Genomic DNA, 27218 nt, shown 5'->3' with positions numbered 1-27218 from the left:
CCTAGAGGCAGGTGCCACCTGCATTTCTATATGATATGGAAGTTGAGGTCTGACAGGGTGGTGCATAGTCCTGCCCTTCTGGAAGCAAGAAACTGAGATGGAGGCAGGGAAAACATCCGTGTCCCTATAGCTAACCCCTCTTTGCCTATAGCTAACCCCTCTTTCTTGTCTGAATATGGAGCAGCCGTGTACATCTCCTCCCATCCCGCAGGAGGCCAGGGAAGTGGCAGACAGATGTGCAAAGGATTATTATATTTGATCAGGCTTTGAAATGGGTTGTAGATAAAGCCCTTGGTGTTTACTGGGCCATTAAACATTTATTAGCCTCTGTCCCAGTGTGTTGCTAGCACTGTAAATAACATCTGTGATTAAAGTGAAGAGTGGGGTCAGCAGTTGCCTTTTGCACCGATGTTTGTAAACGCAGAAGCAAGTCGTGTAATTTTAAAAGCCTGGTTGGGGGAAGCATCTGCCCAGATGCCTTGGGGAGCAGGGGCAGATGAGCTGGCAGACTGGAGCTCCTCTTGATCACGAGGAAATGCTGAAGTCTTAGGAAGTGGGAGAATTTAAACAACAATGAAAAAAGATTAGGGCCAGAGTTAGGAGTTAGTTTATCCCTGCGCTTCCTAACAAAAATACTTAATGCCCTCAGATCAGAATGGCTTTTGGATCTGGATTTAATTAAGTTGAAGGAGGGTTCATGCCTCTCCCCCTACACTGCCCCAATAACCCCTCGGCCACGCGCGCCAGGCTCGCCGAGGCCAGGATTTTCGCTTGTCGGCATTTCCATTATCGGACTTTTATTTCCCTTACACCCCCTCCCCAGGCTTTAATAGGGAGAGGAGAAGCGTCGCCGCAGGGCTGAGACTTGGCTTGTGGGGTCTTTGCTGCAGCACCTGGTCGGATGATAGGGTTTTTGAAAGGAGGACTGTGAAGGGATTACTCTGTATTGCTGGGCGGCCACAGCCTGGTGATTCATACCGCAGGCAATCCCTCTGAAGTCAATGAGATTGTAAAGCGTGTAAATCAGTATGGAATTTGGCATTTTCCTAGAAAAGTGGGGGATATTTGTTTTACTTGCATATAAATTACTTCTAGTAAGAGTCTATAGACATGACTGGTCCTCCTAATCACACCGTTGCTCCTTGCAGTCCTAAAGTTACTCTTGTTATCCTCTCATTTTAAATAATTTAAAAAAAAAAAACAACCCACTTGCATGGGAAATACCTGTGGTTGCTGCTGGGCTGTGAAGCGTTGCTGGGAATGACTCAGGCAGGAGCGTGTCCTCATGCGCTTGGGACTTGCGGTGTGAATGGAGAAAGGAGACGGTCTTGTTTTCACACTCTCTCATTTTGAGTCTCTGCCGTATTCCTTTTCCACCATTTAGATGTCGTCAGGCTGAGGGATAATTAGAGGGAGCCTGTTTTGCTACAAAGCCGGATCGGGAATCCACATTGCTGTGAGCGAGCCTGGGTTATTTGTTGGGGAATGCAAAGCGATGGAGTGGGTGTCTGGGGAGCATTGCTGCACCACGAGGGAGAAGATGATCTGCTGCTTATTCCCTGTGTCTGCAGAATATACCTCCTTTCTACAACAACTTAAATAAAAATTGATCATCCTGTTTATCAAATGCAAATATAAAAGCTGTCGTTGCAATACTTTGAGTTGGAGCGGGGATATTGGTTCTTTCAGTGGTGCTCTGCAGCCTGGCAGTCCCTGTCAGCTACATCAAGGTGCTCAGGGGCAAACCCGGGATTTGCTGTCGGAGCTCCCAGGCATCGATTCAGCTGCCAGCTTTGCTGCCTGGGTGCTGGTGGGTGGTTTGGGTGCTGTGCACAGCAGCTTACTCTCTGTGCGAGAGAGCTTTAGTGCTGTAGTAAACCATTGTAATAAAGAAAATCAGCTTTTCACTTGCTACAGTTGAGGGGATTGTTAGCTTTGGCCAAGATGTTCTAACAGCATAGGTGGGTTTAGTGATTTCAGACTTGCCTTACCTTATAAAAATGCGTCTTGCCTGTTTATGTGTTGTGCGGCATGTGGAAAGTGTGGGAAGCTTTGGTTGAAAATGAAATCTAAAACTGGAAGGAGTCCTATAGAAAGTAGCTGAGAAACTGAATGTATTTAACTGAATAATTGAGAAAATAACTGGGTCCCGTTGAGCTGGTTGCCAAGGAAATAATTCACTCTTCTCTCCCCCATCTTGATGAAATAGTTATTGTTTTCCTCTCCTCCTTACTAACATACCCACAACTCCAGAAGAGCCACCTATCTGCTCCCGCAGATGGTCTAACTGATGCATGCCTAATTCCACCTCGGAGCCATTTTTGTGAGTAGAGCATAGCTTTGAAGGCACCTTCCCCTGCGTCAGGCCTCCAGAAGGGCTTGTACGGTTGAAAGGTTTGTCCCCTTTTTCCACTGATGCTGGCTGGCCTAACAAGGGGTCCTGCTCCTGCCCACAAACCTTGCCTTCTCTAGAAAAGGGAAAATAAGGTGGTTTTTAAGGCAGCGGTCTAGCTTTAGATGTAAAATCTGGCACAACTGAAGATCTTTCCAGCTTCAGGCCAAGTGCTGTTATGTTCCTCGTTGTCTTCTCTGCAAACCAGAACAGTTTAAGACTAATTTTTTTTTTGTTCATTAGGCTCCTGGTGTATTAGCAGACTGCGTAGCCGTGGGCTGCTCCCCAGATGGCCTGAGCTATGGTCTTCAGTTGTCTTCTCCACCCTCTCCGTGCCTTCTGCAGGCTGGTGTACCTGCAGCTGTGCTTGTGATACTTTGATAAACTTATTTTATATGGAGACGACGTTAGTGGCTGGGACAATCTCAGTTATATGGGACAGTCCCGGTCATCCACGACAAAATTCAAGTAGCTGGGACAATGAAAAGGCTGTTTGCTTAATATGGCTGATCCTTGTGAAACGACTTGCTCATCTTGGCACAAGCCATTAACTGGGTGTTTCTCTCTTACAGGGCGCATCGAGAATAATCATCAGCCTTAATAAGGATTGATTGTGTACTACCCATCGTCGTCCCGGTTTGGTATTAATCGGAAAAGCTTTGACCGTCGAGTTGGGGAAGTGAAAGTTGAATGAGCGTCCCTTTTAAGGTATAGTAGAAACATAAATGAGATGTTTTGGGTGTGCAGCTAGTACTCCTGTAGCCTGCGCAGGAGAACAGCAGCTTTCGGAGGTGCTAAGCATACAGCTTTCTCCTGGCTTCATATCTCTCAGTCTTGCAACATCTACGTGGTCAAACCCGTGGTCCATCGTTCCCCTGTTTGATCTTAATGAGCGCGGTCTTCTTAGACTGGAGGGTTGCCTTTGTTTTGATGCACACTTTCATGAACCCAGTATTTTCTCTTTATTTACTTGAAAGAATCTTTCATTTTTGAAACTTTCAGTTTGTGTTGCGAGGCATGAAGAGTTTGGGTATCAATATTTGCACTTTTTTGAAGAGGGCTTTTCTCAAGAGTTTTTTTTTTTCTTGGTTATACAAACCAGTATAACATTGAAATACACTGATGTCTGCTCTTACCTTGGCACAGATGGCTGTGTAATTCTGGCATGAGTGATTTATGAAGGAGGGGGAAAGAAAAAACCCAGAGTCTTTTTGAGGAAAGGAAGGTCATGGAGTAAGAAAGAAGGTTATGGAGGAAGAAGGAGCGTTACTCAGGATGTTAGTGAATTAAAAAACAACATCCAGCAGGGAGTTTGTGGGCAGTTGTTCTGATCGAAGTTCTTCCCATGGTCTGACTTGAGGAAAAGATTGAGGAATGCTTTTAAAAAAAAATTAAAATCTTACAGTAAGATTTCTTGTTCGGTATTTCAAAGGACTCATTCCAACCAAAATGGATTTGATGCTAGGATGGTGTTGCTAGAGTAGCAAATTGAGATGTGCGTGCAAAACCTGGTAATTTTTATAAATGAGGTCTTTTTTTAAAGCATTTCTTGTTGCTGTGGCTTTCACAGATTCACCCTGTCTGGTGATGACATTTGTATGTGTGGTTTGATATTTCCTTAAAGCTTGCACATAGGGACCTGCTCACACTGCGTGCTTCACAAACTTGACCAATTTATGGTTTCATATAAAAATTCTTTGAACTCTTTGCAAACCTGGTGTGATACCTCTGTGCCAAACTGAAGTCAATCGTAACTTTTATGGATGACTAAATGCTTCCTTTTGAGTTTGTGTGATACTTAGCAACGAGTTTCGGATCTGTTAGTGTGTGCGTATGTACTTACCTGAATTTCATGTTGGCTTTTGCTACGTGTATTTTTTAGTCTGCTTGGCTCACTTTTTGATTTGGGGACAACTCCTATTGAGGTCAACAGCTGAATTAATCCCACTAATTGACTGAGAAGTGGCCAACTGTCCTAGAAGAAAGGCTTTGTCTTTGGTGCATGCTTTCTCCATAGCTGATCGCAGAGAAGGATTAATTTCAATGCAACAGAAGAAATTTGCCTATGATGCACACCGTGAAAGTTAATAACCTAAACTCTGTTTATTATTCAGTTTTTGCTTGTATACGAAAAGCCTTTTCAGAGAAGCAAGAAATCGATGAATATATTCAAATATCTGCCAAAATAACGCAGATGCTGTCATAATCCAGTGAATATGTAGGACAAAGGTGCTACCTGCACTGAGGCACTAGCTTTCTCAGAAAAGCCTGTGGTCTGGATGTGCCTGTCAAGGCTTCTTAGCTGTTTGGGGTTAGAAGCTGGTAATTCAGTGGCCAAGCTGGAATCCTAAGGCCGCTCGGATTGGCAGGATGCACCTGAACTCACGTGAAAAGGAGTGGCCACAGGCTGATGCTTTGTCCTGGCCAGTGCTGTCTGATTTGGCTGGCCAGCGTAAACGGTCTCAACAAATTGCTTGCGTGAGAGTGATTTGTCTTGCATGATGAAGCCAGATGTGGACGTGATTCTGTCAGCTGGAGTGAAATAGTCCAACAGCACTTTCCTTCCGCAGCAAAATCCCTTCGGAATAAGACAGCAAGGTCCACAGGAAAGTGCTGCTAGGTCGTGGGACCAAGGTCGTGGGACTTGTTTTGCTGTTTCAGGTAGTGTGGGCTGCTAGGCAAGATGCAGAGCTGGACACTGGGACGCTGGAGGTGTCCGTCATACTGTGAGCCGCTTGACTCTTGTGGGCTACTGGAAAGGCGTTTTGGGCTGAGTCGTTTTTCTCTCTAAAACTGGGGTTATGAAATAACCGATGTCAGCTGGGAGGGCTGGAGCACCCTTTTATGCTTTTATGGGTTGCTTTTTAAAGTGTTTCATTATACATGTTACAGGTCAAAAGCATTCAGATTTGGATTATGGGGGAGAAAAGTAACGCATGAAGTCTCTATAAAGCTATCCACTCAGCTGTATCGCTAGATTTCTGGGCTTCGTTTTCACTGGTCACATTCACTTGTCACAAGTTACTGTCCTCTTTTTGTCAGCCATTTCGGCAACGTCGCACATTTATTCTAGCTCAGACTTAGCACAGGCTATAATGCTGGCAGACCAGGGAGCTTGCATTTGCGGAACACAGGTGAGAAGACTTCAAAGTTTAGATCTGAAACCTTGATTACATCCTAAAAGGTTCTGCATGTGTAACTGGAAACCTTGGGATCCCAGACATGGTAGTGCTCCCAGGTCTGGTGGCACCTCTGAGTAGAGGTCATGGTGGTCTCAATGCAAAACTGGCTGAACTGAAAACATGACGTTACTGGAGGAGGGGAAGGGGGGTGGGAGGTAGAAACAGACCCCCTAGCAAACGCTTGCCACCTCTCCCAAAGAGCATGAGTGGGAATCATAGAATCACAGAATGGTTTGGGTCATAAGGGACCTTTGAAGGTCATCTGCGGGTGTCAGTCTCTTCTCCCAAGTAACTAGCGATAGGACGAGAGGAAGTGGCCTCAAGTTGCGTCAGGAGAGGTTTAGATTGGATATTAGGAAAAATTTCTTTACTTAAAGGGTTGTCAAGCATTGGAACAGGCTGCCCAGAGAGGTGGTGGAGTCACCATCCCTGGAGGAGTTCAAAAAACATGTAGACGTGGCACTTCGGGACATGGTTTAGTAGGCACGGAGGTGTTGGGTTGATGGTTGGACTAGATGATCTTACGGGTCTTTTCCAACCTTAATGATTCTATGATCTAGTCCAACTCCCCTGCAGTGAGCAGGGACATCTTCAACAAGATCAGCTTGCTCAGAGCCCTGTCCAACCTGACCTTGAATCCTGGCTTTCCTAGCCAGGGATGATTGCAGTGGCTCATTACTACCTGATCTTCCAGGGCTTCGGTGTCTGTCCCAGCTTACCCTTCTGGGTAGGACAGTTTTGCCGAGCCATGGTTGGGTTAGCCCAGGTTTTTCCACCGTAATTATTTTCATGGTCCCAACAGGTTTACGGGAAGGGTAGGGGGGAAGTGTCCCCGATGACGTGCAAAACTTGCAATGAGAGCAAGGGCAGGCTTATCTCGTCCCTGAGCCTTAGGCCACCAGGCCTGCCTTAGGTAAGCCTTAGGCTTGCATAAACAGTTGTGTGTAGAGAAATTGAGGGCATTGTTTGAAAACACGGTGCTGTTTCAGTGCTGTGCTAGCAGTAAAGGATGTGGCATGGGGGCGGCCTCGTAGGAAATTCAGCTTTCAAAATCTGCAGAGAAGCCACCGCCGCGCGCAGCGGCTCTGCTCCCAGCAGCGGGTCGGAAGCTGCGTTTTTGGGATTATCGCCAAGAGGCGTTTCTTGGAAACTCGTCCGCGTGCAGTGCGAACAGCAGGACGGGAGGTCTTGATTTGAACTCTAGATGATAAAACCACTGAGGTTTTGGCAGGGCTGCATGTTTGGATGCCTTGTTCTTGGCCTTTCTCGTTTGGGTGTATAGGTGAACCCCTGCCTGGGCTGGCTCAGAAACTTCCATCTGACTTTGTAGCAAGCTGAATTTTCCACTGAATAGGAAAGTTTTTTGGAAGTGAAACAACTCTATTTTTTTGGATGGAATTCTCCAACCCTTTGGCTACACCCAGTCTATTTTTCTGAATCAAACTAGTGCTGAACCTACCCTGCAGGGTCATTAATTTTTCTTAAAGCTGACGTTCTTCTTCCCCGTTTGCCTTCCCTAACATGTAGTCTTGCTGCTTGCGTTACCTCTTGGCCCATAAGAGGGAACGATAGTGTAGGTCACCTGCCTGCCCGTGACTCACCGAGACCCTCGACTGACTACAGACTTATTTTTTTCTGGTAAACCTCATTTTGGGCAGAAGGAGAGAGGAGGGAATGAATATGTAACCCCTGATTAGATCCAGCACCAATTTCTTCAGTAGGAATCCATAAGCGCTGCTGCAGTGGAAGTCACACTGATCATTATTATTTGCCTTTAAATTCCCCCAAAATACTCTTAGTTCCCTGTCACATAGATATTTAGAGGCTCATAATGTGCAACAAGACATGGAGGGAGGAGGGGGAATTCATTTGGTGTAGTTCCTGGAAAGCGAGTTACGTGCTCGCATCTTGGGGCGTATGATCATGCAGACCTGGAGATGTGAGGGTTTTTTTGGAGATTTGGTTTCTGCTGTCCCAACTGCTACAGGCGAACTTCAGGAGAGTAAATGGAAAATGGACAGAGCTGTGGATGTAGCCTGGAGTGTCAGTTAGTCTTTAGGCTGGGTCTTTTTTCTGTATAGGTTCTCCATTGCTTTCTCTGAATCCTGTCCTTCTGTTTTTCAGGAAGCTTTAAAATTTCTGTGGAGAAGGGAGGAAAATCTTTTCCTTACTGCAAGGGCCAGGTCAGCTTCTTTTTTTGAAATCCCTGTGAGAGCAGTTTGTCAGAAAAGACTGTGGGAAGTGGAGAGCTGAGCCTAGCAGAGTCAAGCTGAGCTTGAATGCTCCCTTGGTTTGAGCTCAACCATATCAGCAAGGTGCAGTGGGAGCAGTAATCTTTATCGGCAACTGTACAGGATAAGAAGGAAAATTTCCCAAAGGTTAGGCTTCCTCCCTAAGTTTTGTTCTCCAAGGAGGCCCTGAGAAAAGCAGATGCACTGGGAAGTTGGTAACTCCAGACAAGTACGTGCACGCACCGGTGTGCATACCCACATGTGTGTACACGGAGTGCTTTCCCAAATAGCCTAGAACCTGAGAAAATGGAGATAAAATCAAAAGACAATTGAAGTTAATTATGCTTTCGAGGCAATTGGAGATTGGTTAAAATCTTGTGGGATTTCTGAGGCCTCCCGGTGCAATTTCAGGCTGAGTGTGGGGAGGAAAGCTTGGTCGCTGTGGTCATTATTGTCTGAGTTGTACTGTCACCTATTGCTGGTGTCAGACGATGATGGCTTTTGGGTTATGGATGACACAGATGTCGCCACCGAAACACAGTTATCTTCTCATTGCAAATTCTTCTTTATGTCACTTGGCTGCGTGCTATATGTATCCTTTCATGGTGAAGGAAGCCTACCCTTGCTCTTAAACTGCACAGCACAAATTTGGATGCAATGTAAGTTCTGGGTTTAGATTAAAAAACAACAAAAAAAGCATTTTGACATGTGACTGAACTTCCTTGTTCTTCTTCCACCCACGTACCTTCCCCTTTCTTTTCATCCTTACCAAAATCTGGTCTGGATTTTGTGTTTTGGGCAATGGTGAGGTTGCTAGCCTGACTTAAATCTTAATGAACTTTTCCAAAGAGCCTTCAGAAAAAGCCACATTGCAAGAAGTCTTGGATAACTCTTTGGTTTACAGAGGAATTGGGATATGACTGAACTCTTACAAATGCCAGATGTTGGACAGTCAGGGGTTTACAGGTGAGCTGGTGTGGAGTAACAGAATTAGAAATCCATCATGATGGTTAAATGTCTTGCTTCCTATGATGTGAGCTTGAGAAACAAAAGGAAGAGCCTTGCTTTAACTCTAGAAGAACCAAAGTCTTTAGGGATCTAGCAATGGGAGATCACAAAATACACAAAACTGTATGGGACTATTTCTTGCTGTGCCCTTCTGCGCCTGTGTGAATTTAGGCTGAGAAGTGCTCCACTAACTTCAGAATTTTGCCTGACCTAACCTTTGGGTCTACAAACACGTTGTAACAAAGTACCATCAAACACGTTACTATGTGAAATTGCACTGCACTTTCTCTGGTATGTTCATGTGAGTATTTGTTCAGAAATGTACTTCACCAGTAGAAGCACATGATATTATTCAAAAGATAACACGTACTTGTTTTTATTCCCTTAAGATGGAAGATCTTTCTTCAAAGAATCATGAATGAAACAGACAGTGCCTCACAGCGAGTATTAAGGAAAAAATAATAATGAAAAAAGGTCTTTGGAATGGTCTTTCCCTCTGGCATCTTCACTCAGGTTCTGCAATCAGTAATTCAAAGGAGGTTTTGTGGAAAGGAGAGGCGAGATGCAGGAGTTGATATGACTTCCGCAAGGGTGAGAACTTCTAGAGCTGGGACCCGAACATTAATCTCTTTAATTCCAGCTCAGCACTTCACTATGAGATCGTTATTCTGTTTGATTAATCTGCACAATGCCTCTAAAGCCTCTAAAGCCATAATGCTACATATGCATTGAAGAATCCTACTGCAAGTCCTCGTTTGAGTATCTAGGAGCCGTTTGCTATCCCTGAGACCTTTTTGCTTGAACTTTTGAATACAAGGAAGTATTCCCTAGCCTTGGCTGGTCTTACTCTGACCTGGTCATCAGGGCTGATGTACTGCTAGTGTTCATTGGGGAACGTTGTTTTCAATAGGGACAAAGAGTTCTTAGTGCAAAAAATAGCTAAAATGCTCATATTTGATAGGTACGGGTCCAACTGTAGCGATGACAATGTCATTCATAGTTTTCTCATAACAGTGAGTAATGTTGTGTTTTTAAGCTTAGTTTCCTAAACATAGGAGAGCGGTAACAGGACACAATCCGCTTTTATCAGCCCCTCTATCCCAAGTAGCCTTTGAACCACTGAGCAATTTCAGTCATGTTTGAGAAACTTCGAAGTCTTCCAGTCTTGCAAGTTCTGTGAAAATTGAGTAGCAGGGAGATTGAGTGGAGAGATCATAAGACTTCCCAGGCTTGATGGAAAGTCTGCAGTGTAAATTTGCTTCTTGGGTAATCCATATTTGATTTGTAGGATGATGCCAACTCCTCAGTTGAGGTCATGGGATTACGAAAGCCTCACGTGTGATACGGGGCAGTCGTTTCGCCCCTCTGCCGCATTAACCCCTATTGTACGTAGGGATGACTTCATCTCTGTTCACTTGGAGGCACGCGCTGCCTCTTTTACAGGCATTAGCGGATGTACCGGCAGCACCTCACACATCTAAAACGCTGTGAAATGCCGTCAGCGCCCCATGCCTGGAGACCCGCGAGTATCTAATGCATCATATTGCAAACTGTGAAATTGAAGATTCAGCCCCACTTTAATGCTTTAGTGCTGTAAGCGGCAGAACTAATGTAGCTCAGCATATTAATGAGGGAGGTATTTATCGTTAAGTGCTGAGCCGTTAGAGAATGGCTGGTGTTCAGCTTCACCCTTGAAACCTTTCTGGGAGGCTGGTCTTCCTCTCGGGCTGAGCCTTGCAGGGTCCTTGGCAAACAACCAGCTAAAGCACAACTGCCAGCGGCAGGAGAAAAAGCCCAACTTGATGACTTTCAGGGAAATGGCCCAGAAAATGAAATCCTGTATATAATTTATAAAAGACCTTAAGTAAGGAAGGAGGAGGAATTGATGTGGAAATGATTGTTCTTCCTGGGGAGAAAGTGAAGATGAAACTGAGAAGACACCTAAGCCAGCAGGTTACCACAGGGGTAAGAGGGAGATGCTAACAGCTGACTTGGCTTGGGGGCATCCAAAACGTTGGTGTTTTCATTTTGGAGAACCCCTTCTCCAGCACTGTCTATTTGGCTAACTGTCATCTGTTAATTGTCATTGGAAAATATCAATATGAGTAAAAGTGTCGCTTTTAACCTTCTCTACGCTTGGTCAAGAAGCATTTAGAGCTAAAAGCTGATATTGGTGTTACCTGGAAACACTGAATGGAGAAGGCTTTATAAAAAGACAGGACTTCAAAAACCAGCGGGTTTGTCAGGTACCATCATTAGGGGCTCACTGGAAGGGAGGTGTCACTTACACTCCTGAAATTTGTAATCTGGGCAGTTTAAATTCTCTGTCTAGAAAGGGGTGGGGGAATACTTGGGAGGATTTTGCTTGCAAGGATGGCTTCCACCAGGAGGGGAGAATGCTGTGGACAGAGTGCCTGTCCAAGAGGGTGTGGTGGTTTCTGTGAATTTGAGTAATTCCACACCAGCCCCTGGAGGCTGTCCAGGTTCGAAATGGCAAACCTCTGAATTATGTGTGATATAATCACCGAATTACTTAAAACCAAAATGGTCTCCTGAATATCTGTCCTCTTGACTTGGATGGAGCGCCTCCTCTTGGATGAAGAGCACAGATGGTTTTAGCTTAGAGGCCCTTAGCTGTGAATTGTGCATCAAAAATCCCAAACACGTAAATTCTGCTCTAATTGCTTGACATCTCCGCATCTAGCTTGTATATCTGCGGGATGATCTTGATTTGTTTCCACTGAGAACGTGAAATTCCTGCTGAACCGCACGGTGCAGAACTCGGAGCAGTGCATTGACACAGTGTTGATTGGGAATCCGAAGAGTTTTAAGAGCCTGATGGGAAATTACAGCAAACAAGGGCTGTTGGCAACCAACTTCCAAATCTAAATCCTCCGTGAGCACAATACACTACAATTATAGCAGCTTTCCCGGGTCAGGAAACAAATGCTGTGACTGTTGTATTCCTGTGTGTGATATTTATGACACACAATGTTATCTTTGTAATTGTTACGTATGCTTTTATGTAGTGCAATTAGGGTGGGGCTGAGGTTAATGGTAATGTTAATCGTTTTCGTGTTCTTAATTTAGACTCTGAATGCTGTCGTTCAGTACCGAGTGAGTAACAAAAATTATTCATGCTATTGTACTGCTGTCACATCTGTGGTGTAGGGAGATGGCTACAGCACAGCCTAAATCAGCCAAGATTGCCCAGGTCTTGGATTTACCCGCTGAAAAGCTCATTCACTTAAGCTTTGGCGTCTTCTGCTGCTTATACCATGCTGGAAAGTCCTGAGGGTCTTAATGGATGGACTTGCTCTGAAACCAAACCCTGCGCTTGGAGGAGTGTCTATCTGTGTGGACTTCCACCCAGCTGAACTTCAGCTGAGGCATAGGAACTATTTACGATGTATTTGTTCAAGAGAAACTCACCTCTGACATAATGACTTTAATTCACCCTAACTTTGTCTTTTCTGAAACGTAAATTATTCTGGAATTTCTTGGAAATGAAGTGGAAACTAGTGCAAAGTCCATGGGTATGTGGTTACGGGGCTTTTTGCTCCCTCGCTGACTTCCATGAGTTGGGATGTGTCTGGCTGCAGGTTTTATACAAAATACCAAACTCAAAATATATTTAAAAAAAAAAAAAAAAAAAAAAAAAAAAAAAAAACCAAACCCTCAACTTATTTTGTTTTGTGACCAGTCCTAAAATACTTTTGCTCGTCAAAGTTATGGAAATAGGCACACCATGCATTCTGAGTATTGGTTGAGGGGTACAGCCCAATGAAAAATTTAAAAAAAAAAATAGGAGATTGGTTTTCTTTTTTTAATTCTGCAGTGTCTGGTGAGAGTAGCAGAAGGGGAGGAGAATTACTGCTATCTCCAGGATCAGGTCCTGCTGCTGCTGGTGGATCTCATGGGGACCAGTCTGCTGTAGCCTTTATCGGAGGGGAAGTTAAGTTGCTGGGGTCCTCAGCTTCCTAACGGGTGGAAATGCATCATTTTGCACCAATTTAAAGTTAAAAAGATATGAAATGCCTGTTTCTTTTTCTGTAAACTGAAATGTCGCAGCTGTCTTCTTTGGGTAGTTACAGAAGAAACACGCAACCGTTTTGCCAAGGATCAAACTTCTTTTTTTTTGTTTTGTTTTTTTTTTTATGATGTGCTCAGTTCACAAATAAAAAGCTTATTTGCTAAAGACCATTTACTTTTGCTGCAACCAGACCGAAGAGGCTGTGCTCAGGAAGCACCAGAGGGCTGGCTTAATTTTATAAGAAGAAAAACCTTCTGAGAGTGCTCTTCGTGTTGTACTTCCTCAGTGCAGGACTCCAAGTCTTTCACAAAACTGAGAAACGTCCCATGGGGCCGCAGCCGTCCTGGGGTGGTGGATTGAATGACTTAAGTATCTTTTTTTGGTCTGATTTGTGACTGTAGCTTTAATTTATTGCCTCCTCTGTAAACCACAGATATGTTTGTTATTCTCAATTACATGGTTAAAAAAAAAAAAGAGCTTTATTTGGATTTTTAAGTCATTCTTTCTCTTTGCCTTGGCGTTTGTTGCAATGAAATCCTTTATGAGGCTTGTGGAGAGAGCTGGGTTGAAATAGCTTCTCAACAGGACATGTGATGGGCAGCAGTGGTGCAAGCCCAAGGAAAGATAAGAACGGAGGTTTTATGGCTCCGTTGAGACCGGTGAATGCAACCTTCACCCAACTCAGTTTTGTACGTTGACTCTCTTAAAATTGTAGCTTTTCTTTTTTTACCTTAGAAACCCTCCTATCTTAAATTTAATCTACCTACAGGAGTTGAACTTCAGTTTCTCTTTCAAAAAAATATCATGGTTGGATGGTGGTGGTCACCATACGCATGTACCTCGATTCAGCAGCAAGCCTGCTTGTTTGTCATTTAACACAACTTCAAAGTGTTTACACTGAAATTTTCCTGCATGTATAATAGTTTCTCTGCTTTACTGTACTGAATCTGGTAGATCAAATTTTCATTTTCAGAGTAGGGAGAAACTTGCGGTCCAAATCCGGTGATTAGTGATAAAATACTTTCAACAAATTTAACAAGTAGTCTTGTGTGTTGGTTTCTAATCCATCAATCTCTTACAGAAGCAGAAAGCTGCGTTATTACCTGGGTGGTTTCCATAAGTGCATGAAGCGTGTATGAAAGGTTATTCAATACCCAAAGAAGATGCGATGTTTTGTTTACCTGAAAAGCTTTGTTCTTGTAGAATTCTGTTCTGAAGATCGTCATTATTGACCTCAGCTTTCAAGAGGTGCTGATTTCGGGAAGGTCTGCTGTCTGGATTTCAGACTGTGGTGGAGAAGGCATCTCATCCATGCTGTGGTGAAGTTGTAGGCTCAGTGCATGTAGCAACTGGACATGAAAAAAAGTGAAAAAATTAGATTTTTTTGTGAATATTTTACTAAATTTAGAAAAATGTAGCCCCATGATTGCTTTCCTATAATTACTTTCTGCCTGTGTGAAAATAACATATGCTGACATGAACTCCAGTGGCAATGGGGAAGGATTGAGTGGGAGAAAATGAAGCTTGATCATCAGCTTGATAATAACATTTTTATTAGCAAAAGTATCGCACCGTGCCCCCAAAGAGGCACAGGCTTCCTTGTGTTTTCTGTCTCTGTCATCTAGAGTTGCTTGGGGAAGGCTGAATACTGCATGGCTTACAAATACAAAACCATTAAGCTTTCATGAGGAATGGATCATCTTTCAAAAACACTGTCATCTCCTTTAAATGCTTTTTATTTCTCCAGCCTGAGTGCCTGGAAGGAAGCTGGGAGCTCTTCACTGTTCAGTGATACTGTTGCCTCTGGCTTGCTCTGGCCACCTTTCACACAGGAGAAGACAACTTGTGAGCAGGGTCAAATGTATCTTTGAGGCCCTCGAGTTAAAGGATTATCAACACCGGGGGTCAGGGTGGTCTTGGGGCTGCAGCCACAGCTGCTGCTGCTGTTTCTCTTTGTCCTGGACATGGAGATGATGTGGCTCCAGTCACACAATCATGTCATGCTTTGGGTTGGAAGGGACCTTTAAAGGTCATCTCGTCCAACCCCCCTGCCATGGGCAGGGACATCTTCCACCAGATCAGGTTGCTCAAAGCCCTGTCCAACCTGGCCTTGAATGTTTCCAGGGATGGGGCATCCACAACTTCTCTGGGCAACCTGTTCCAGTGCCTCACTACCCTCATAGTGAAGAATTTCTTCCTCGTATCCTGTCTCCCCTCTTTTAGTTTAAAACCGTTACCCCTTGTGCTATCGCAACAGGCCCTGCTAAAAAGTCTGTCCCCATCTTTCTTATAAGCCCCCTTGAAGTATTGAAAGGCTGCAATAAGGTCTCCCCAGAGCCTTTTCTTCTCCAGGCTGAAGAACCCTAACTCTCTCAGCCCTCTGATAATTTTCATGTCCCTCCTCTGGACCTGCTCCAACATCTCCATGTCCTTCTTGTACTGAGGACCCCAGATCTGGACGCAGTACTGCAGGGGGGGTCTCACCAGAGCAGAGCAGAGGGGCAGAATCACCTCCCTCGACCCGCTGGCCACGCTGCTTGTTAGGCATCCCAGCCGTCCCTGTGTGCCCTCAGCCCCATCTTCACTCCGGCTGGGAGCACCTACCCAGCTCTGCTCAGAGCTACGCATGGGGGAAAGTAGAGGAAAGCAGTTTTTCCCCCTTTCTCCTCCCTGGGCCGTGGGTTGGATGGAGGCACGCGGGGCAGCCTGTCCAAGGCTCTGCAGACCATCCCAACAAGGACAAACCCTCTGCCCCGCTGCTTCCGCACGTGCCTTCAGGGTTACCTCTGGCCCGTGCTCTCATGTCGGTTTGAGTGCAGCAGCACCCAGGCTCTCAGACAGCGTGGGGACCCATGGAAATAATTTGAGTTTTTGGGTGGGTAGACTAATCGCTTCTCCCAAAATGCTGCTGTTTCAGCATCAAGGCACAGCCCTACGATTCTTGGCTTTGGGGTGTGACCTGAATTAATGGCCTCAGCCCAGGCTGCCTTCCACCACGCCGCTGTAAATGAGGAGTAAACCAACTACATGAAAGGAGATGTGCAGTAGGTGAGAGCTGCAGGGTGAAAGTCCCTCTCCCTGCTGCTGCTGTTTAAAATTGAGAATAAAAGGCAGTATCTTAAAAAAAGAAAGTTCTGAAGGTGATGCTTGCATGTAGCTCTCTGTTCTAGGTGGTGATGTTATATCTCTCAAAGCTGTCTGTACTCCTGATGCCCTTAGATGTTCTCGTCCTCTGAAGTCTGAAGGCTTTTGTGCAGCGTTTAGCAAAGGACTGCTTCAGGCCTGCAAGGCACGGGTCTTTTGGCAGCCTGGGGTCTCCACTCATTACTCAGTTAATCGTTAGGCTACAGCTGAAGGAGAAGAGAAACCCTTTGCTCATTAAATGGGTGTAAAAGGAATCAAGTTTTGCATAAATCAAGAGATTTATGCAGCAGCATGGTGTTGTTGCTGGAAAAATTCACGGGGACCTCAAAGATAATGGGAACAGCAGCACCGAGCAGCATAGGGTTGTATTTAAAAAAAAAAAGAAAAAAAAGTTTGCCTTTGGTTTTTTTTGGATGTTAGAGAAAATGGTGTGGGCAGAAGTACTGGTAGAGTCTATGCACCTATATCAAGAAAGCTTCTAATAGGTTTCATCGAATATTTTCACGGTGAATTGAGATCACGGGGGAGATAAAATGATACAGCTCGCAAAATGCCCGGATATTCCCTTGCAAAGGGTGGTAAACTGGATTTCTGAGCTTTGAGGGAGCAGCCATGGGGGAGTTATCAGGAAGCCGAAGCAATAAATCCAGGATTACTGCTCGGATGTTTGCTGATGGTAAACAGACCCGTGAGATGTGCAACAGCGGCTGGAAAAGCTGTGAGCCCCGATGCTGGATACGGTGCAAATATCCATGAATTGGTTAAAAAAAAAAAAAACCAAACCCTCCATGCTTAAACTAGTTCTGCAGGCAGAAGAGTGGAGATGCCAAAATTGGGAGGAGCTTTGATACCCAGTGATGAAAAGCTGTTTCCTGAGTCGGAGGCTGGAAGGATGGATCCTGTAGGTTAGAGTAACACGGGGACGCTGGCTTTCCTATTGCTGACTGCGTTCCCTTTTTGCCGGGCGATATTTATTATTTCACTTGGGTTATAACTTCCTTGTCGGCGCACGGGGGTGTGGGAGGGGGAAGGAAATGACACTTGCGTTCTTTGCAGGACGTTTCGAAGATCTGCAGATTAAAGAGGCTGTAAGAGCTAGGTGTTAACCGAGACGTTAGAAATAACGTGCTTCAGAGAAAATTCTTGCAGGTACGTTGGGTGAAGTAACCTGAAACCTGGCATTCGGGGTGCGGCAGAGGAAGATTGCAACCCGTCCAGTTTTGCTTTGTAACGTAACACACCGTGGAAAAGAGCCTGTTGCTTTTTTTAACTTTTTTTTTTTTTTTTTTTTAAAAACTTGTAGTAGCTCGGTGGTTTTCGGGTGCTCCCAAGCTCTTGCTCCTGCCTGGTGGGAGTTGAAGGTAGCTGTGCTTTGTTTGCACGGTTGCCTCCAGAGCCCTGTTTCCCTTCACACAGTCTCAATCAGGCAGGAAACGGGTTTCTTGTCCGCTGAGCCAGCCCAGTTTTCTCCACAGCGAAAGCTCCCTCCTTGCTTTCTCCCTGGGCCCTGCTGGGAAGGTCTCCAGCTCTGCTCACCCCCATGCTTGTCGGTGCAATTCCTCTGGAGCAATATTGAGCCAAAGTTTTTGGTCACTTAGCCTCACCTGGCTCTGCACAATGCTCCTTGTAGTTTTTCTACATTACACCTCCCCCCAAAAAATCAAGCACCCTTGCCTGCTTCTTTTCATATCATTGTACAAAATGTGGCTGTCACACCCACTGGCTTCCTTTTAGGTTTTGCCCGGCGCTGGACTCCGGGAGCCTTGAATAAAGCATTTTATGTTGGGACGTGGCAGCGGCAGGCTTTCCTACTGGCATGACCAGACTCTCAATGTGACATTCAGAGCTGTAAAATACTCCCTGACAATAGCTGGTGTTGTTCAGAGAGCGGCATAAATAATCGAGGGGATTTTTTTTTTTTTTCTTTTTTTGCAAGAAGAATAACATCTCCCCGGGCTGGCTGGGGAGGCGGCAGGCTGTTTGCATGCACAGCACTGGGGCGGGAAGTGGTGTAGCGTGGAGGGGAGTCTCAGGAAAGGGGTGACATCGAAAGGGGGGACTTCAGGTTGTTATCTAGCAGGTTTTCAACATCGTGGCACTGAGATGTCTCTTAGATGAGGCGTTGGGACCTCTGTTCTCTTGCATACCCATTTTTACACAAAATAAAAGAATTCCGTCATCCCGATTTTTGTGTGTTTGTAGCACAACAGGCTGACTTTGTGGCGCAAGCTTTAACCGCTGATGGAATACCTGGGGAGACAGGCTCACAGGGTGGTTGAGGTGGTTAGATGAGGCCTCGGGAGGTCTCCAGTCCAACCTCCTGCTCCAAGCAGGGTCAGCTGTGAGGCTGGACCAGGCTGCTCAGGGCTTTATCCAGTTGGGTCTTGAAAACCTCCAGGGATAGAGATTGCACAACCTCTTGGGGCAACCTGCTTGACTGACCTCACGGTGGAAAAGCTGCTCCCTACGGTTTGAACATCTCTCGTTTCATCTTTTGCCCGTTGTCTCGTGTCCTACCATGCGGTCCTGTGAAGAGCCTGGTTCTCTCTTCTTCCTGCCCTCCTTGGAGATGCTGGAAAGCTGCTAAGCCCCCTTTCTCGCCTGGTGCTGCTAGCTGAGTGTGTCCAGAGAGAAAAAGGTTCAAATATATCTGCATTTGTGCAGCTACCACAGACCTCAAGTTTTTCCTTGTCTTTCCATGTGCACCTGGGTCCACCCCACCTCCATCGTATTCATAGAGCGAAAGCAGGGGGGAAAAGCTTTTCTGTCTTCATTTAATCTTTGGCTTTCTCAACTTAGAATCAGCTAAATTAGAATTAAAATTCAAAATAAAAATTTGTTGAAGAAGCTACCAAAAATCTGGATTAGCAATTCAGTGAAATTTTGTCCCATGTCATTAGCCCACGTCTGGTGACTTGCCTCTTCTGAAACTTCAGTAGAAATATGTATTTCTAAGATTTTTTGCTTCCAGTCTTGACATTCATTGATTTCGATGTACCTAATGGGTGACCGGCATCATTTTGGCAATTAGGCAGCTTTTCGGTGCTGTCACCTGAATATGGGACAGAGCAACTGCTGTGTTCATCCTTCTCTCTTCAACATGATTTTTCTGATCTTTCTTGTAATTCTTTCCAAAAAATCAAGAATGTCAGCACTAGAGCAGCTTCTTTCTTGGTAATTTCTCCAATACAATGGAAATAAAGCACTGAAATAAATGTATTTTGTACAGTGAATAAGCAGAGGAAAAAGCTTTTGTGCATCCATGAAACTGAAGCTGACCCCAACCTCATCTATTAAAATCGCATCTTTGTAAAAACTGATTTGAATATGCTTATTAAAAAAATAAAACCACAACTGTTCTAAAACTAAGGTTAAACTGAAAAAAAAAAATATGCAGCAGCGGTGGCCCTGCACAGACTCTGCTCGCACGTGACGTGGGTATGAATGAGCCCCGGCAGTTTTGTCTCCGGGCTGGATTAGGCGCAGTTGCTACTGGTTACTGCACAGCCCGGCTCGGCGAGGCTCCGCCGTCGGGGCCGCTTGCCTTTCCTCTCCCAAAGCACCGCCGAGGCTTGGGAACCCGACGGGGTGGTGAGGACGTGCCCCGAGCAGGTGGGATCGGGGTACGGCTGAGATCTTCCCAGCCCACACCCGTACAGCACCCCTTAATGTCCCTTAATGTCACCAACTGAGTTTTTAGGTGCTTAATAGTCCTTTGACCTCCAACAGCATCCAGAGGAGGCTTTTGCTTCTGGGATTTGCTTTGGGTTGAAATGTTCTTACCTTTTTTTTTTTTTTTAAAGCCTCTTTACAGGATTGAAACCCCATGAAGCCTGGTTTTTAGCAAAGATGCAGTTTGGTTTTTAGCCCTGCCGCTTGCACGGGCGGTTGTTAGTCCTGGAGCAAGCGATGGTGGATTTTTTTTTTTTGAGATGTAAAACAAAAGCAGCTCATGGTTGGTGTGTGCTGCTTTCTGCTGTCGGGAGTGAAGCAGCAGCCTTGTTCTCAGCCCGTTCCTGCCCTCGCCTTCCTGTGAGTCCATTGAACTGGCTCCTGTCAATCAGCAATGCTTTTAAAACAAACGCGTGGGATAAAGCTGCAAGATCGTTCCTGTGTCGGCTCTGGAGTGGTGACTGCGCAGCTCGGTCTGTTGATGTATAGACGTACACCATGTGCAGTCATTTTTGCATAGTCATTTTTGCTTGTCTGAGGTGTAGACGTAGCAAAATAAAAACGCCAGCGTCAGAGGGGATCGTTTAGGCAGAGATGGCGAAGGGCAGGATGGCTTCAAGCGCCCCACGTCTCAGTGCTCTGATCCGTGGCAGAGCTCACGTTATTTTCCTTATGAAAATAATCCAAATCTGGGAGCTCCTGGATCCCATACAAGCTGGTCTGATAAAACCAGCTTTAAACTCTCCCTTAGTGGAGAAGGGACGCCGTGGCATGTAGTCTCCTCCGGGAGTATTAACTGGGAGCTCCTGCGTACGGTGTGTTTGGATGTTAATCCAGTTGCACAGCTAAAGCACGTGGTGACTTCTGCACAGAGGATGCCTTTCGCTGCGAGGGCATCTCCCCTCCCAGTGCTGACCTGCCTGTCGCAGGCTAAGCAAAATGCATTCAGGTTTTATTTTACCCTGGTAGCGTATTTTAAAATACGGCTGGCAAAAGCAGTGGACTTGAGAAAAGAAAAGGTGTCGAAGCAGCGGCGATTATTGGAAGCGTTAGAGCAGCATGGGGGAAATGCAAGGATACGGAAATAATACGAGATGGCTTTTGAGCAGCAATATATTTCAGAGAAGGCTCAGTGAACTGAGAACACCTTTATGAAAATTAAGCATTTGGAAGAAGCCCTCGAAGGTGTGCTGACCTCCTTGTAAACAGGCTGCATGGACACAAAATGCGTGGACAACTTCCCATCTCTGAGCTGACTCCTGAGATAAGGCTGACCTCGCAGCCCGAAAGTACTGGCTGGAAAAGGAGAATAAAATACCCAATAAATGAATCCTGGGTTTGGTTGTATTGGCCACTAAAGCCACATAGTTTTTGTGTTTTTCTCAGATATTTGCTCATAGATCTTTGTCATCGAGTGCCGTGGTTGAGCAAAACCACCCGTGGCCTTGCGTCGGTCAGCGCTACCGCTGTGGGTAGCTCTCAGGGCAGCATTGCCACCAGGGACCAGGCTCGTCTTTCTTCTCTGTTGCCGGTGAAATTCTCAGCCCTTCCAGAGCGATGACCTCTGGTTTATACCTATATACCTGGAATTATTCCTCAAGCCATGTTGTGCAATAGGGAGCATGATTCCACATGCGTTTTATAAAAGCAGAAGAGGATTTCGGGTGTTGTGTTGGAAAATCAAAGCCCTTTTTGGCGGAACTTGCGGTCTGACTATCCAGTTGGACAAGCTTAGCTTTCCCTGTAATTTAAATATACTCTACCAGAATTTTAATCATGCCAGTCTCCATAACTACATTTTAACTCTTTAGGAGCGGGCAGGGTTTCCAAGCCACCATTGCTCTCCTGTTTAAATGATACAGCCTTAGAGGAGAAGAACAGCTTTGAATGTGTGTGTGCATCGCCTTCTTACCCCCTAGAAAGCTTTTACAGCTGCCATGTGTCATTTGGGATAATCCAGAATATTTCTGCACGGCTCCAGGAGGTCCTTTCCTCCCCACCTGCCTTCTTGGAGCTTCCCCATCCTGCATGGAAGTAGGGATCTCCCCCTGAGCACAGTTTTTACCCTTATTCAGCCCAGAAGTTCCTCCGCATCTTTGAGGTCAGCTATATGATATCCGTAACATCTTGGCACTTGAATTCTTCTCAGTTTTTGCTGGCACTTACGTGCTCGAAAGTATGGCAGTTTCCTGACTTAAATTCGACCAGAATAAACAGCATATGTAGAGAGAGCATCCAGTTTATTGCATATATCAACAACATTGGAGAAACAGCTGTTCAGATCAGGGAAAAAGTCCCTGAAAATCATTTTCTCATTTATTAGAAGCAAAATAAAAGAAATAACCTGCTAATGCTTTGAGTATTGGAGATAGGGAAGGGATTGTCTCAATTTTGTTTTGTTATGGTATTGTGGGAATGCAAGTGCACTTAGTCCCAGCTGGAGCTGCTGCCAAACCTGTACCCTGGAAATGCTGGAAGCTTTGCTGTTGATTTACATGTATGCAGAGTCAAACCCCGTGTGTACGCTTGCTCGTAGAATAGTATTTTGCTACCGGTGGAAGTTTCTGCAGCAAAACCTTCATTTGAATAAACAAGGTTTAGGATGGTAAGGAAAACAGGGATGGATTAGGGTAAAGCAATTTAGGTTTGTTAATGCTGCAGGCCAGTAGTGGAAACAGAAAAAGAAAACTAATCTCCTTTTTCCCAGGAGACTATTTTACCTGGAGCACGTACCTCCCCTAAGAGGTGGTAGATGGATTTCTTTGTTTTTCCTTAGGCTTGTGAAAAGTCTGGGATTTGGGAAAGAGCGGCTATGTATCTTGAGAGTTAGATTTAGATGTCTCATTGTAGCCTGTCTTATTAATGCCTATTGCAGCTGATGCTCCTGGTAGGCTGGAGCCATCAACACGCAGGGTCTTCTGACGCTGTCCTGGACCCTGCGGCAGCTGGGATAAGTTTGACTGCTCAAGGGTCTCCATCAGACGTGGTGGTGAGACTGTGCCTTAGCTACACTTGGGCTTAGAGGCAAAGCCGAGCTCCTGCTCTTGCCCCAGTGCCTCCTGCTTCCAAGCCTGGAAGATCATCTCAGGCACCGAGTGCCTGACCATCATATGATCTGCAGAAACAGGTTTCACTTCCTTGGTGCCTCATGCAGCAAGGAGCATGATCTATGGGGAAAAAAACCACATTTAGTCCTGCCAGAGAAGCCTCTTCTATGCAAATCAGCTATTTAATGTCACCCTCGTGCTTCCCGCACGCCATTCCTCCACGGGTTTGTCTGGAGGATGGGGCAGGAGCCTTTGAGTTGGCTTTCCACAGGTAGGAGTTCCTTCTGGTGATGACCACAGGGCGTCCCAGCCTGGCGGGTGCGATGCTGAGAGCTGCACCGGCTGCCTAAAGCCGCATCTGGTCCCGCGCTAGAAGATGTAGCTGCTGCCAGCCATCGTATTTACAACTTAGAGACTTTCAAATTTGTCTGCACCGGGGTTTCAGAGTTTGCGATACTAATGCCGGCGGCGTTGGTGCGGGCTGAGTACTTGGCACCTGCACTGCTTATTTTTTCTTTTAAAGCTTAGGTAATGAATCGTATCAAACAAATCATGGTAGCTAAGGTAGGAACATGATATCTGTGTGGAGAGGTAGTCCTGGTTGGAGGCTTGCTTTCGCTGGGGTGAAGGACGTGAGCAAATTTGAACTGCAAATGTGTGGTTTTAAATAAAAAACCAAACCCAACCATTTAAAACAGCATTTTGTATTTTTAAACAAAAAATACGGTGGTACAGAGAGGACTTCCAGAGAACCAGACGGCTTATTTTACTGCTGGAGCAGGGTCTCCACTAATGAAACAAAACAGAAACCCCTGAAGAAAGCCAAGCCCTCTTGCGTTCAGTCGTCTGAAGACTGCAGGAGATCACCGTGATGGATTAAAGCGAAGCCCCACAGCTGCACGCAACATCTGGCACCACAGCTCAGTCAAAGATTTTCCATCCATGAGGAGGTCTCGTCCATGACTTTTGGCTCCAGTTTCCATCTCCAATACGTCCAAAGGTTACAAAATTCCCATGGTAGGACTCCTCGTGCAGCGTTGCAGGGATCCTGCTACCGGCATGATAAGTCCCGCAGGTTTTGTCCTGCCGTCCACTGTATCCCCCGAACAGAAACATCAAGAGCTCTAGCAAAACTCTTGCAGAAAAAGATTGGGTCTGGGGTCTGTGACTATTTGGGGGAATTTAGGTGGTGCAGAGCAGGAGGTAGCTCCTCCAGGGCTGCGTCTCCAGAAACTTGCCCTGTAGCCCCTTTGTAATGTAATAGCGCCCTTAATGAGACGCTTAATGCTTTTAAACGTGATGCACGTAAAGATTTTGTGCTGTAATTCTCCCAATCCTTAGGTCCACTGAGTCACCATGGACTTCAGTGGTGTTTGGTGGGGGGGAAGGGGTCAAAACTCTGAATTTTATCCAGCCTAAAAGCTACAGCAGAGCCAACGTTATTCTATGGTGCAAAGTGCTGAGCAATCCACAAGAAATAAAAGCCTGTGTTTGCACCTTACCCCTTGCCTTTTTGGAGTTACTGCTAGGGCAACCCTATTATATGTGTTGTTTCAAGCCATTTATAAATAAATATAAGCAAAAAAAAATGTTGATAGGTCCTTGTTCTATGTAAAATTGAGTGGATTTATTCACAAACTTTATTTTGACAGCAAATCTAAAATCAGAACCTGATAGTCAAGCCTGGAGGTGAAACTCCTCCATGAACACACTGAAGTGGTGCAGTGCTAGTGCCAGAAGTGTAAACCCTTTTTCCTTCGGTCTCTGCCGCTGTGGCTTAATTTCCCCCCGCCCCGTTAAGTTTTCGCTTGCGTTAAAAGCCTTATTTTGCACTATCGGGTCTGCTGAGGGTTTGTTTGACGTTCAACCGGAGCAGGACCGGGTCGGGGTGCCTCAGAGGTGTGTAACGGGGTGTCCTGATAACTGACAACAGGTCTCACGACGCAGACCACCAGCTCTCAAAGAGGGGCCAGGGCTGTTGCATTAACCCTGAGCCCAACAAAAAAGGCCCTGGGGAATACAAGTGTTAATGAAGGCCATAAAGGAGCTGTTGCTTTTTGAGAAGCATGACTTGCTGTAGCTCTGAACTTGCGACCCGGAGGAGAAAAGCACAATATCCCAGCTACAACAATGTTGTATTTATATCCAAAGCTCAGAAATCCATCTGTGCGGAGGAATGAAGAACATCCCATCGCTGTCTGATGCTATAACCATTTTTAGAAATCTGGCTGGAGCTTGTTTCTTGGGTTGCTTCCTGAAGGGTCGCTCGGTGTTCCTGCCCCAGCTCTGCCGCCTGCGTGCACGGAAAATCGCAGCCAAAATCACTGTTTGCCTCCATCATGCAAACTGCATTGCGTGGATCTGCCTTAAAAACAGCTCCTGGTTGCCTTCGAGCAGCTAAAGCTCTGCCCGGTGACTTGGTAGTCTTTGAGCTGGGGTTTGGTGAAACGATGGGGGGGAAAACCCAGTGTGTGCGTCACAAAACTGAAACGTCTCCCGGCAGGAACGAGGAGGTTTCCATCGTGGTGATTTGCATTGGGGAGCGGAGCAGGAGGTGGCAATAAGGTGCGTGGCTGCATTTGCCGTATGGGGCTGGCGTGTGGGTAAGGAGTAGCCCATGTATCCCCTTCATTAGACATAGAAATTCGTGAATTCAAGAGCTGGCAAGAAACAGCCTATTGGGGGTGTGGGATTTTTTTTTCCAAAACATTTGGGGAATCTAGGGATGGGAAGCACAAATGCCAGTTTGCTGTGTTCATTCACTCCCAAAGCGTATAGGGTACAGCCAAGCCTCCTGCAAACAAGTTGTGTGTCCCAACAGCCCGAAAACGGAGCCAGCCTCCAGCCACCGGCAGAAATCGCCTTCGTAGTAGCGTGCGTGGTTCTGCCACACCATCTGCCCCGTGGCAGCTCGTGTCCCCATTGCGCTGCTAAAAATCATGTCTCCTTGCCCCTTCCGAGCTGCTCCTAGCAAACCCAGGCTGCGCAGAGGACAACTGAGTCGTGCGAATGTTTGGGGTTTTTTTTCCCCTCCTTCGTAAGTATGTTTATTCATTAAGGAAGTCAAAAGAAGAAGAAGAATAAAAAGGTGGCAAATGTTTTGTTGGGTAAGAAATGAGACCTCAGCGGCTGGGCTGCGCGTTGCCCTGTGTACGATGCATTCAGCAGCTCTAGCGTCCCTGGCACGGAGCTCAGGAAGACTGATGTGCCCTCCCAAGATGCGTTCAGGTAGGGTCACAGCTTGTTTACATATCTACTTATATCCATATCGGCCCATATGCCAATATTTGACTATCAAATCATCAGTGATGAATGCCTCTTGCATACAGTTGTGCGTTCGCTGGCTTCCCAGGATGTGGCTCTTGGGGTGGGTGGCCACCTCTGCACACCTGGGTTTCTTTTTTTTCCCAACTATATCACTTCAATTTGTAAAGGATGCCTCTTTTCAAACAGCTTTGCCCTGTCTCCTTGCATCTTCCAGTATTCTTAAGAAACCGTGAGGCCTAAATTTGGTAAGCACCAGGAGAAGATTACTGGGTGCTCCTGGACGTGCTGCTGCACCGGGTCTCGGGCAACAGCCCTTGCAGCCCATCCACGGGAGTGGAGTCAGAAGGTAACTTGGAAAATGCAAGGGAACGATTTCTACGTGTGCACGCAAATATGGCGAGGAAAGGAAAGCAGGAAGATTTGCCAAGGGAAATGGTCTTGTTACACACGGCATGTTTTCTTTAGGTATTTGTTTTCCTCCTCCTCATTCAGGATGCGTAATGGGGTTTTGAAGATTTGAACCCGTCTGTTTTATCTCTGGGTGTGTCGTTGCTGCAGGCTCTTATCAGGTGTGTCGCGGTGAGCAAAACTGTTAAAAAAACCCCCTTTCCCGTAAGTTTGTGCGTGGTACGCTGGGTTCCTGTGTTTAGCCAGGGTTTGGTGTCTGCGCTGGAGTGGAATAGGTCCACAATGAATGCAGCTGCAGGAAAACGGATTTTTTTTTTTTGGTCTTTAACAAATTATTTTGGGAGATGGAAATCCTAGGGTGGTTTAGCACAGATGAATGGAGGTTAGAAGCATTAGTGAGGATGTATGGAAGCACTGACACCAAAATTAAGGTGACTGCATATTAGAATCGTAGAATCATTTAGGTTGGAAAAGACCTTTAAGATCAGCAAGTCCAACCGTAAAATTAGTTGCCTTAGTTAGAAGCGTAGGAAAGCTTTACCTTCTGAAAACTGCCGGCTTGTTCAGTTGTCAGGGAAGCAGCCAGATGCTTTCTTTGCGCTTGATTGCTCGTTTAGCTTTGACATGCTTTTTGCTGGGATGAAAGGAGAAACATCAACAGGCAAAAACTACAAGAACTGCCGGCATTTGTTGCTGTCATGCCTGCGTGGTGGTACTGCCAGTACAGTAAATAGGCAGGTAGAGTCAATAGGCTGGATTTTTTAAATTCTTTTTTACAAGAAAGGAGATAACGATTGGATGCTGTCCCATTTTCAGACTGAGAATTGTTTGCCA

At 45.8% G+C, this 27218-nt stretch overlaps 1 protein-coding gene across 3 annotated transcripts in view; it reads left to right on the top strand.

Annotated features, from left to right (window-relative positions):
* Positions 1 to 27218, top strand: part of PTPRA (protein tyrosine phosphatase receptor type A) — a 132461-nt gene that overhangs the window by 25697 nt on the left and 79546 nt on the right. For 2 of the 3 annotated variants that reach the window (XM_075499488.1, XM_075499487.1), the window contains exon 2: positions 2965 to 3100. The exons of the other annotated variant lie outside the window; for it this stretch is intronic. In XM_075499488.1, the coding sequence (XP_075355603.1) occupies positions 3083 to 3100 (18 nt within the window). In that variant the 5' untranslated portion in view covers positions 2965 to 3082. The remainder of the gene's footprint in view (positions 1 to 2964; positions 3101 to 27218) is intronic. 3 annotated transcript variants of the gene reach the window in all.

Source organism: Mycteria americana, chromosome 4 (assembly GCF_035582795.1).
Source record: "Mycteria americana isolate JAX WOST 10 ecotype Jacksonville Zoo and Gardens chromosome 4, USCA_MyAme_1.0, whole genome shotgun sequence".
NCBI classification, from domain to species: domain Eukaryota; kingdom Metazoa; phylum Chordata; class Aves; order Ciconiiformes; family Ciconiidae; genus Mycteria; species Mycteria americana.
The sequence above is the reverse complement of the archived record's forward strand: the minus strand, read 5'-3'. Positions and strand labels throughout refer to the sequence as shown.